This window comes from Echinops telfairi, unplaced genomic scaffold (genome assembly GCF_000313985.2).
Source record: "Echinops telfairi isolate 266 unplaced genomic scaffold, ASM31398v2 ScPeMD7_34;HRSCAF=130, whole genome shotgun sequence".
Classification (NCBI taxonomy): Eukaryota; Metazoa; Chordata; class Mammalia; order Afrosoricida; family Tenrecidae; genus Echinops; species Echinops telfairi.
This window is the reverse complement of record NW_022103931.1, coordinates 3,198,427-3,210,899: the sequence shown is the minus strand read 5'-3', so window position 1 is coordinate 3,210,899 and position 12,473 is coordinate 3,198,427. Positions and strand designations below refer to the sequence as shown.

Sequence of the window (12,473 nt, the reverse complement as noted above, 5' to 3'; positions counted from 1 at the left end):
ACAACAATATGAAGCTATTGTTTCTTGACATATCCTCCATCTAGGCCTATAGGCTATGTTTCCATTTCCCAAACCTTTCCTAGAAGTATCCTGCACTCTTTGATTTACACCATGTTGAACAGCATTTTTGGCATCCTAGAAGGCCTCAAATCATGTTCCTTTTAAATATTCCTTGAGTTTTCAGACCAAAAAGATGCCTGAAGGGTCTTAAGGCTGTAGAGTAGATAGAGTAAGATTTGAACAAAATTATCATAAGACAGTCCTTTTTACCCTTAAAGAATGAGCAGTGCACTGTCCTGATTGGGGGGGGCGGGGTATATATATATGTAATTTCCTGGCTTTTTTCTCACCAATGCAGTTTTAAATTTTCTTAAAACCTTTTCATAGTCAGCCCCATCATCATCCATTTCCTTCGGGAAAATCTATCAAGATTATCCCTTTGGAATCCCACAAAATGTTACTATTACTCTCTGAGTTGTCTTCACTGTCTTAAATTTAACTGGTCAAGAAGTCATTGCTTTGACTTAACCTTTTTTTTGAAAGCTAGACCCTAATAAGACTAAGACAAATGTATTACAGAGAGAAGTTTATTTTTGTTTGTTTGAAACAAGCCCATGCTTATATGAACTAGGACCTTAGTAGAAATACTTTTTAACTTATGTTATTATTGATATTTTCCCTTTCAAATATACCTGATATGGGAAAAACGGAATTTATAAGATAAATTTATTATAAAAGATTATTTATTTTTAAACATTAGCTCTAGATTTTGTTTATATAGTAAGCTCTGATGTCATAAAATGCAATATGATTTGTAAAGATTGTATTTATACACAAATAATTTTAAGAAATATACATTACATAAAAATGTTTGCAGCTACTATGATGTTGGACAGATTTCAGCAGCACTTCCAGATTAAAATGGACTAAGAAGAATGATCTGGTAGCCGACTTCTGAAAAACAGCCAATGAGAACCCTATGGATCTTAACAGTCTGATGTGCAATAATCGGGATGGCACAGGACCAGAAAGTGTTTCATTCCATAGTGCATGTTGTTATCATGATGGCAGCTGAGAACATCAATAACAACCACCACTACCACAATGGTTGTACCTGTAGTATAATCATCATACTGAGTTCCATCAAAGAAAGTACTATTTCACACAGTACTTATCAATTTTCTTTTCCTTGGGTTGAAGTAAATTTTGCTAGTTTCTCATTCAGTAAGAGGTTATCTTTTGTAAATACCTTTAATTTAGATACCTCTAAGACTTGAGGCTGTCAAAGGGCTAGTATGTTGCTACTTCATGCTCACTCATTTACAAAAGGTCCCTTCCAATTTCTTCTACTTTGTTTTTATTTGTTTTTTTACAACAGTTTAACCACAAAATAAAAATAAAAACCAAGCAAATAAGCACAAACCAAAACTCAAAACCCAATAAGCTATTTAACAGCCCTTTAATATATATACTTTAAAATCAATTTACTTGAACATGTCATTTTAACACATCATTCATTTTTCCAATGAAATAAAGATTGTACCAGGTAGGAAGACTGAAAATTCTTAGCAAGGCATCTTGAGAAGTGCTTGACATTGTAAAAGATCCCTTGCACAAATGTGCAAAACCTTCTATTGAATAGACTCAGTTTTTTATTGGCCAAGTAATGAAAAAATATCAGTATACATTGAAGATAAAAATGTCCAAGACACACTTTGTAACTATCAATTTTGTCAGATTTTAACAAATTAATGTTTGTTTGTCTTTTTCTGGGGAGTGAGAAATTGTTCTTAAACTCAGCTTAGATATTCATTTTACATATTTACTAATATATAAGTAAGGTTAGAATTTTAGTATTATGATTTCAAGAGATGATTATTAGAACTGAGAATCAAACATGGTACTGAGAGAAGACAGATCAGAGTCCACTGGGGCTAACAACTTTTATGCTTTTAAGATCTGAGGTAACCATTAACCAAAGAACCCTTGCTTCATGAATTGAAACTTAAGTTTTCAGAGTGCCAAGCTGAGAAGTTTGTTAAAACACAGGGTGATAGATTTCATTGATTCAGGTTTCTGGGCTGTAGGTAGTTTGGTATTATTCAATCTAAGAAAGCAAGTTTAAATTAGTGTCGATGTAAAAATATGTGGAGGAACATCAACAAATTCTCATGCAATCTTCCTTTGTACTCACCTCCTCCCAAAATGAGTGTTGCCAATTGCCACTGAAGGATGTACTTAAGACACTTGCCAATTCCCACTGGAGTCATGTTAAAAGAACACATGGGATCCCCAGCCATTGTATCAGCTCCAAGCTGTAAAACCACTGCTTCGGGATTAAAGGCTGTGTATACTTCCTTTAACACACTGAAGAAAAGAGAAAGGATACAAAAGATTTTTTACAAAGGGAAATTAGTTTGTTCTAGGATTAATGGTCATTCTGAGAAAGTTGCTGGGTATAGTTGAATAAGAGAAGAGTTTCAAACTAAAATCAAAACTCTACTGTAGAGATTCCAACTCATAGTGACCCTGTAGAACAGGGTAGTACTACCCCATTGTGTCTCCAAGTTTTTAAAATTTTAAGGATGCAGAAGGCCACATCATTCTCCTCTAGAGCAACTGGTGGGCTCTAACCAACAACTTGTTGGTTAATAGCTGAATGCTTGAATCAGTGTGCCACCAGACCCTTCCTATATCTTAATAAACCTGACTTAAGAAACAAAACTTCCCCTCCATTCCCATCCTTTACAAGGTAGAAATTTACCCGGTTTTTTTTTAAGAACTCAAATTTAGCTTTAACAGTCTTAGGATATAATGTGTACATATTCTCCGTTTTAAAACCTGAGAAGGCAAGGCATATGCATAGATTAAGGCATATGCATAGATTAATTATTATTTCTAATAACTTCAGATTGTAAATGTAGTTGGAGTTTATCATCTAATTATTAATGGGGGCCTATGGGTCAAGTTCATACTTTGGAAAGCATAGATGTTATTGGCTTTTTATTATATAAAAGGAGCCAAAGAATGTTAGATGCTGTCCTCCCAAATTCTTATGTAACCTTGGTATTAAAGGGATAGGAACTGAATCAATGGATCCAGAAGTATACATCTGAAAGCACCTTAAAGAACAAGTTATACTAATTATGACACAATTTGCAGTAGAATCATGAAATGCTATCAAATATGCTTTTTGTAGTAAAGTCTTAATAAATGAAAAGAAGATGCCACTGTGACAGATGATCTTAGTAAGGCTTCCAATATTATCATTAATTGAGTACTGCAAATGTCCAGAATGCATTCCTAAGAGTGATAAGGTCCTTGCTCTCAAGGGTCTTACAATCTACTTCCCAGACAAAACACACACCAGCCCTGAAGAGTCTGAGTAATTCTTAAAGAAACATAAACAAGTGCGAATGAACATACTTCATAGTTGAGAAAATACAGAGTCAAAAGTGATTAAAAAATGTTAGGGTTAATGACCAGCTCATATTAAACATGTCAAATTACACCAGTCCAGCAAAGACAGAAATATCCCAGATCCTTCTGAAATTGCAAAAGGAATTCAGGGATATTAAAAGCGTGCTTCCCAAATTTATATGTAACCAAGGCATTGAAACCATTGAAAAGTTCTTGGGCTATAGACTAATTATTTGAATCAAAGAATTGTTTTCATTTTTCATCTATAGAGACAAATATCTACTGAGTGTGGAGATTTTAAAAATATTACACAAATTATAGCACGTGATCCTAAATATAAGAATACTCACACCTATTTTCCCTTTCATGTGCTTATCTCCTGGGTGCAGGGAGAAGATAAGGCATCTGAATAGTTAGCAAATATTTACTGAGGATCTATGTGTACTGAGCACCCTATGAGCTGCTGCTGGAATAGGAAGAGAAAGCCATGGACTCTATTTTAAAAGGTTTACACTTTAAGGTAAGGAAGGTGGAAGCAAGCAAGACTAATTTTAAAAATTCATTCTCTCTCATTACACATTTACTGAGTACTGAATGTGTACCTAGCAGGTAACTGCACCAGATGTTACTGAAACAAATATAAATGTGGCACATCTCTTATCTTCATATAGTTTGGAATAGGGGGAGAGAGAAAGACTAGGAGAATAAATGATTAAAATACAGTAATAAATTAAGAATCAGAGATGGCACAGAGGAAGGCTTAAACAACTTTTCAGGAGCACGTTATGAAAGGCTCCACATAGGTAACGAATGAGATCTTAAAAGATTAGAAGGACTACAATGCGATACTGTGATATACCTCCCATATCATAGTTATGGCTATTAACAGGGGTGGTGGTTATGCAAGACTGTACCTGGGACAAAATGCCACATGTTTACGGTTGGAGGTTAAATAGTATCCCCTTAAATTCATGTCCAACTGACACTTTGGAATGTGACCTTATATCGACATAGAGTCTCCTGCAGATATAAAGTTGTTACGATGAAATCATACTGGACCCTAAATTCAATGACTAGTGCCTTTATAAGAGTAGATAGAGAGAGACAGATTATTTTGCATCAACGCTATAATTCTCTCACAATTTAACATTATTTTATAATTTTAAAAATAGGAGAAGTTATAAGGTACATGTTGATGCAAGAAGATGGAAGCACAGAACAGGTGGTTGTGGGGGCGTGGGGGGCGGGTGGTAGTGATGGTGATGTAAGCTGGTTTAGGAAAGGACTACACAATGCCATGAAGTTATTTCTGAATCTGTTATTAGGTGACATCAAACGGGTTCCAACTCATAGAAACTCTGCTGTAAAATAGGTTTTTACAACAAATTAAAAAAATCACCTATGAAGAATGGTGGCTTGGGATGGGAGGTCATGATGGTACCAGGGCTATTTAGTATTGGAGTTCTGGAATTGGCTAGGGAAGACATTGCAAGAAGAATGAAAAGAATATAAGAACTGTTACTCTAGCCACCTGGATATAAAACTTTAAGGTTTGTTGTTGTTATTGTTTGGTACCACCGAGGCAGTACTGACTAATAGAAACCTGATATACAAAAACCCAAAACACTGCCCATTCCTGCACCATCGTCCTATTTGTTGTTATGTTTTAGTTAATTGTTGCAGTCATTGTGTCAGTTCATCTCCTTGAGGGTCTTCCTCTTTTTGGTTGACTATTTCTGCTTTACCAAGTATGATGACTTTTTTAGGGACTCTTCTGACAATGTCCAAAGCTTCTGTGTTGACATCTCACCATCCTAGCTTCTAGGGAGCATTCTGGTCGTACTTCTTTCAAGACAGATTTGCTTGTTCTTTTAGTTCTCTGGCACCATCAAGATTCGTTGAGAACACCATAATTCAAATGTATCAGTTGTTCCGTGGTCAGCCTTATTAACTAAGTATGCATATGTTGCTGTTGGTAGGTGCCATGGAGTTGGTTCTGATATACAAAAATTTCACGTATAATGCAATGAAAACACTGCCCTTCCCAGGGCCATCCTCACAATTTTTCCTATGTTTAAGCACATTGTTGAAGCCACTGCCAATTCATCTTGTCAAAGGTCTTCCTCTTTTTCTCGACCCTTCTAGTTTACCAAGCATGATGTCCTTTCCAGGGGGTCTCTCCTGGTAACATGTCCAAAACACATTAGATGAAGTCTGACCAAGCTTGCCACTAAAGGAGCATTCTGGTTATATTTCCTTGAAGACAGACCTATTTGTTCTTTTGGCAGGCCATGGTACTTTCAATGTTCTTCGCTAGTACCATAATTCAAATGCATCTTCTGCTGTCTTCCTCTCTTTTGCTGGCTTCCTTAGCAATTGTCCGACTTTCTCTCTTTTAAAACATTGTCCAACTTTCACAGGAATTTGAGGCGGTGGTAACTTGGTAAAATGGTTTGGTAAAAAATTTAGAATACTTGGCAAAATGGTTTGTGTGTCAATTTGAATAGTAGTTTTATTGTCTGAATTTTCTTGATTGCAGATAGTTAAACTGATCACAGACAGCAGTGTACTTTAAGATAGATCTTGACTGTGAATGCAATGTCATTCTTGATTCTGTCATTCCCAGCCGAGTAACCAATATAATTTTTTATTCAATAGGCCAATACCAGTCCATACCTTGGATATCAATCTTTATGTGTTCCATTTAATTTTGATGCCTTGCAATTTTCCTAGATTCATACTTTGTACATTCAAATTAATAAATGCAGCCGTTTCCTCACATTTTGAGTTTTACCCCATCAGTAAATGAAGGTCCAAAAGGCTTTATTCCTTCAGGTTCTGCTCCATTCATGCCATATGGTCAACTCTAGTTTGAGAAGGCAGCCCTTCCTCTCTCATATTTCGAGTTCCTTTTGACCTTTGGGGCTTAATATCTGTCACCCTCTCTGACACTGTTCTGCTCCATTTAGTCCTCAGAGTGACATCCTTGATCTTCAATACTATGAAAAAATCTTCTGTAGCTGAGGATTCGGGTCACACTTGACCTCTTGGGACTACTAAGGTTTATTGCCACAAGGCAGAGATCCGTTATGCTCCTACCCCCTTCATTCCTTTTCACCCTATTCTGACAATAATCATTCCTTCTGAAAGTATTCTATTTCTGTGACTGGGTTTGCTAATTCATTTCCATTACAGAGAATTCACAGCAGTGTTTAAAATAAAGTCTGTTTCCCTTAGTGGGTTTCTAAATCACACAATTCTAATGTGGTCTTTCAAGAATGTTGTGTATCTTAAAAAGACAAAGTCTAAAATCCAGGTAGCCTATAGCCAGGATCACAGAGGATTGAAATAAAATTCAATAAAAAATACATGATTAGCAACATAAATTGGGCAGATTCTCCCTTTGGGAGTCAATATAAGTAACGTTAGGCATTTTACCTGCAGGTTTACCCACCATCAGAAGTGAAATCACCTATTCAGAGACAGACATATGACCCCCTCCTCTGGTCATGAATTCTCATTGAAACTCACTGATTACCATTATAGAAATGTGTATTAATTTGGGACGATTATGAGATAATACTATATAGCAGAAACTATGGTCCTGACCCTCTTCCAACTAAATAAAAACTGACTCCAAATGAAGTTTGTTTCTGCTCTTATCCTTATTCTCGTCTTTTATTTGATGCTTTATGTTGTTTGTCCTTGTTCCAGTTCTTAAAGGTGTTTTGTTAGGGTGATGATTTTGGATTTTTGCTTTTTCATGTGCACGCTGAATGCATAAATTGTCCTCTGATTACTGATGTTGTTGTGCCCCAGAGGTTTGATATATGTGTTATCATTCTTGTTTGTTTCGAGGAATTCTATTTCCTCCGTATATTGATTACTCAATCATTTTTGAGCATTATGCTGTTCAATCTCCATGTGTATGTCTTGTTTCTGTTTGTTTTGTTAATGATTTATAGTTTTATAGTGTTGTGATCTGAGCAGATTGGTTGTAGAAACTGAATTTTAGAAATTCATTAAAGTATCCATTGTGGCCCAATATGTGGTCTATTCTTAAGAATGTTCCCTGTGCACTGGAGAAGAACAGTGTTTCTGTTTGGAGTTTTTCTTGTAAGGTGTGTAGTGAGGTTTCCAGCTTATCTATTCTTTCCCTTTTTCTTTCACACTCTTCATCTGTTGTAAAAGTGAAATCGTCTTTCTTTATAATTCTTTTTCTGATAATTCCCTAACCTGTTTGATTTCAGACATTTATTTTAGGTCTGGGTGTTATTCACTTATTTGTCTCTGTTGCTTAACAGATTAGGTCTCTGATGGATCAGGTCTGAGGGGGCAGGGTTCACTGTTTTCAGATGATAAAGGTGACCAAGCAGGTGTGGGGAAGTGGGGCTATATCTGCCACCTAAATCAGTGGCCTAGGGGATAGGAGGTAGCAAGAGCCTACGAAGAGGGCAAGTTGTTGCTCTAAGATCCCTGGGATGGTCTACTGAGGTGGTGACCAAGGGAGCTGGGTTGTGAGACAACCAGTGGATTTCTGAATTTATCAACCAGGAGAGCCGTATGAGCTCTGGAGCTTACGGCCCTTGTCTCACTCCGAGCTTATGTCCTTTGTCTCTCACACAAGGTTGCTGCCTATGGTACATGAAAATGCTGGGACAGGAGATTTACAGGGGTGTCTGCATGCCTGGGTAGTCCCCCAGGGACACCCACCTGCCCTGGTATGTGTCAGGCCCACGCCTGTCCAAAGGCCAGGTGGCGGGATTTAAATCCAGTCGATTTGTCGTGAGCTTGACTGGGGCAAGTAGTGGGCTTCCCCCTTTCCCTGTCCCTCAGCCTTCTGCTTATATTGTTATGCTAACGTGTGTGCTGGGCTGGGCTGGGTGGAGGGTGTCCACAACAATGTTTGTGAGGGGTGAGTAGTGGGGGAGCCCAAGAAAAACCAAGCTCATTGCTTATTTTTGGCCCAAGTGGCCCTCACAGAGTTGTGCTGCCCCAGGCACCAGGAAATTGGCTGTGATAGGTAAGATTGGAGCTGCCCTGGTCTGGTCTGTGGAGTTTAGCTTGTTTATGGCTTGTCTGCCCAAAGTTTTCTCACAGTGCTATCTTCCTGTGGCTTGGTAGGCAGTATTACCTCTCCAGGTACTGGAAAAAATCAACTGTGTCAGGCTGGTATAGAATGCCCTTGGCTTTTGTGAAAGCTAAGTATGTTTTGTGTTTATGTCTGCCCCAAGTTGCTCACACAGCCTTAGTTCCCTTCGCTCAGTCAGTCATCTGTGTTCGTTCCAAGACCAGGATAAATCAGCTATGTTGGTTCGGAACAGCACTCCCCCGGCTTTTGCTGATCGCCAGTGACCAAAGGGAATTGGTCAGCAGGTGTTGCTGCTCTTTCACTTTAAGAAACTTGTGTCTACTTATCTTTCTGTTGAGAATCATGCTGGCAGGAAGTGTAGAATATTCCTCCCTTTGGCCCTTCTCTGGGGATTTCTGTGGATACATTCCCATGCTCATTGTCTGGTGGCCATCTGGCCCTCGAAATGAAAGTCTTTTTCTTTTGGTAGCAAAATGTTTTTAAAATTTTTTTCCCATAACAGTGGCCTCATACAGTATCTTTCCTTTTGTGATTGACTAATTCACTCCATTTAATGTCTTCTAAATCCATCCATGTCATGAAGTGCTTCACAGTTTCATCATCACTCTTTTGAGATGTGTAATATTTCATTGTGCGTATATCTACCCATTCTTCCATCAATAGGCATTTAGGTTGTTTCCACCTTCTTGCTATTGTGAACATTGCTGCAATGAATATGAGTGTGCACATATGTGCTTGTGCTATGTTCTTTATCTGTAGGGTATATACTAAATAGCGCTACTCCCATGTCTATGGTATTTTATTCCCAATTGTTTAAGGAAGCGCCATACTGCTTTCCACAGTGGTTGTACCATTTTACATTCCCACCATAAGTGTATGAGGATTCCAATTTCTCCATACCCCTTCAGCATTTGTTGTTTTCTGCTTTTGTGAACCTCCGTGTCTGGAGTGAGATAATATCTTGTTGTTTTGATTTGTATCTTCTCAGATAACCAGTGATCTCAAGCATTTCTCTGTCCTTGCTGGAAACATAAATGGCTTTTTTGGTAAATGGTCTGTTCATATCCTCTGCATTTTTTAAAAAATAGGGACTTTAGTCCTATTTCAGTCCTTATTTATTGTTCAAATATTGACGTTTCTATAGATTTTAAAGATTATTCCCTTTCTGATGTCATTGTCAATTTTCTTCATAATATGTGGGTTTGCTTTTTATTCTTATGGCGAAATATTTTGATATACATTTTTATTTTTAGGAAGCCTTAGTAATCTGTTTTTTTTACTGGGTTTTTGTTTTTCCACAGAAATTTTCCTAACTTTCCTTTTTATATGTTTTACTATAGTCAGAAATATTTGCAGCACCTACAAAGCAGAAAAGTATTGGAAAATAATAATCTCAAAACTTACTGCTACCTAGTCAATCCTGGATCATAGTAACCTGATAGGACAGAATAGAACTGCCCCTGTGGGTTTTCCTGAGACTACAAATCTTTACAAAAGTAAAGCCTTATCTTTCTTCCACAGAGCATCTGGTGGTTTCGAACTGCTCACCTAGCAGCCCAACATGTAATCGACTACTACACCAGGCTCCCTGGCCAAAATCATAGAAATTTTTATTGTTCAATAAGTATTAAAATGGGAATCTATTATTTTTGACACGCCTTCCATATAGGTCCATATACTTCTAAAGGTGATGCTTCCATCTCTCTAGCCTATACCTGAAAAATGCTTTGAACTTTGATTAATACCATATTACAAGGGTAGTTTTAGCATCCTTGTGGAAATAAAAGTATGGTCCTTTGAAACGTTGAGTTTAGGAAACAAAAAGAATTCTGAAGGGGCAAGATAAGGGCTGTAGTATGGATGGGGAAAAGGTTCTCAACATAATTCTTATAAAAGAGTCCTTGCTACCCTTCAAGAATAAGCAAATAAATTGCTATGATGGAAAAAAAGTCCTTAGCATGAGGTGATTGCACTTCTGTTGGTGGTTAAAACAGGAGAAACAAATTACCATCCAGGAAAAAACACTTAAAAGTACTTATATAGAGACCAAGTGGAGAGAGTGTGCTCAACAATATGCTCCTAATGGGACATTGGGCACTTTTGACCTAGCTGCTATCCAGCCCTTGGTGATCCAGGTCATGTGCTACAGACTACTGGCACTCTAGACTCTGTCCTTTCAACATCCACACCATCCTTCACAGGCCACACTTCAAGGATTTGATGTGGAAACCCCATTAAGTGAACTGGACTTGATTTTAAACAGATTTAAGAAACTGATGTACTCCCTTGATCTTAAAGCTAGTGTGAGAAGAACCAAATGACTTCTATCCCAAATTATGGAATTGGTGGTCATTGGACTTTGGTTTTGAAATCTCACTGTGAGGGTAATCAATGAATGGTGACCCAGAACTATCATATATTTACAGTTTTAATGTTCTCTTTACTTTTTTATGAGATGTATTATTCTGGCAGGCATGATTCTGACACTGTGCATGAATGTTATTGAAAGTTTTTCCCTATCCCCAATCTTCATTTTTTTTTTGTAAATAGTGACCAGTCACTTAAGCTTTGAATCTGTATGTCAATAATTCATGCATTGTGGTATGAAAAGCTGGCCAATACATGTATAATTTCCTTTTCTCAACAAAGTTTTAAAATATATATCATTGGTTAAATGGTTAACTAATTTAATTAGCTCTTTAATGAATACCACTTGTCTGTCAGTTTGTCATACTGTGGTGGCTTGTGCTTTGCTATGATGCTAAAAACTGTATCATATCAATTTCAAATACAGCAGGGGCACCCAAAGTGAATAGGCTCTTGGCTAAGAACAGACAGTGAAAAAGGACACAGCTCCCTACTTCAGAGAAGTATCCAAGGAAAAGCTCATGCATAGCTTCAAAAGATTGTCAAACACTGAAAGCATAATTAATGGAAGCAAAACATTGTGGGAGATAGTGCTGGAGGATGGGCTTCTTGGGTCTGAAGGCACTTGAAATATGACTAAGGAGCAGCGGCTTTCTCAAAGTAGAATAGACTGTGGTGACATGAGAGTCAAGGGGGGGAGCCTTCAGGATCTTCATTTGCTGATGGGACACAAGTCAAGATGAGAAAAAACAGCTGCAAAAATCTCCTAATGCTCAGAACTTGAAATGTGCAACATGTGAATCAAGGAAAATTGGAAGTTGTCAAAAATGAGATGAAAGGCATAAAGACTGATATCTTATATGAGCTGAAATAGACTGATAGTAGTCATTTTGAATCAGAAAATCTTACGGCTTACTATCCTGGGAATTACACAAACTTGAATGGTGGTGCATTCATCATCAAAAGGATATTTCAAGATCTGTCCTGAAGTACAATGCTGTCTGTGATAGAATTTTCTCTATCAACATTCAAAGAAATCCAATAAATACAACTATTATTCAAATGTGTGCACCAGCCACAAAAGGTAATGATGAGAAATTGAACAATTTTACAAATGTCTTAAGTTGGAAATTGATCAAACATGCACTCAAGATGCATTAATAATTATTGGTGATGGAAGGAAAATTTGGAAACAAAAAGGAACAGTATTTGGAAAATATGGCCTTTGTGATAGAAAAGAAGCTGGTGATACAATAACAAAATTTTGAAAGGCCAATGACTTGTTAATAGCAAATGCCTTTTTCAACAACACAAAAGGCAACTATATACATGGACATCTCCAGATAAAATAAAGAGATAAAACTGACTACATCTGTAGCAAGAGACTAGGTAGCAGTTCAATATTAGGAGCTAAAAGCAGGCAAGCAGCTGACTATGAAATAGGCCATCAATTTCACGGATGTAAGTTCAAGTTGAAGATGAAGAAAATTCAAATAAGTCATTGAGAGCCAAAATATAACGTTGAATCTATCCACCTGAATTTTAAAAAATCATTTTATTGGGGGCTCATACAACTCTTATCACAATCCATACA

At 37.2% G+C, this 12,473-nt stretch overlaps 1 protein-coding gene across 1 annotated transcript in view; it reads right to left on the bottom strand.

Annotated features, from left to right (window-relative positions):
* Positions 1-12,473, bottom strand: part of HDAC8 (histone deacetylase 8) — a 338,343-nt gene that overhangs the window by 180,882 nt on the left and 144,988 nt on the right. Inside the window, exon 6 of the mRNA XM_045290240.1 lies at positions 2,195-2,367. Within this exon, the coding sequence (XP_045146175.1) occupies positions 2,195-2,367 (173 nt within the window). The remainder of the gene's footprint in view (positions 1-2,194; positions 2,368-12,473) is intronic.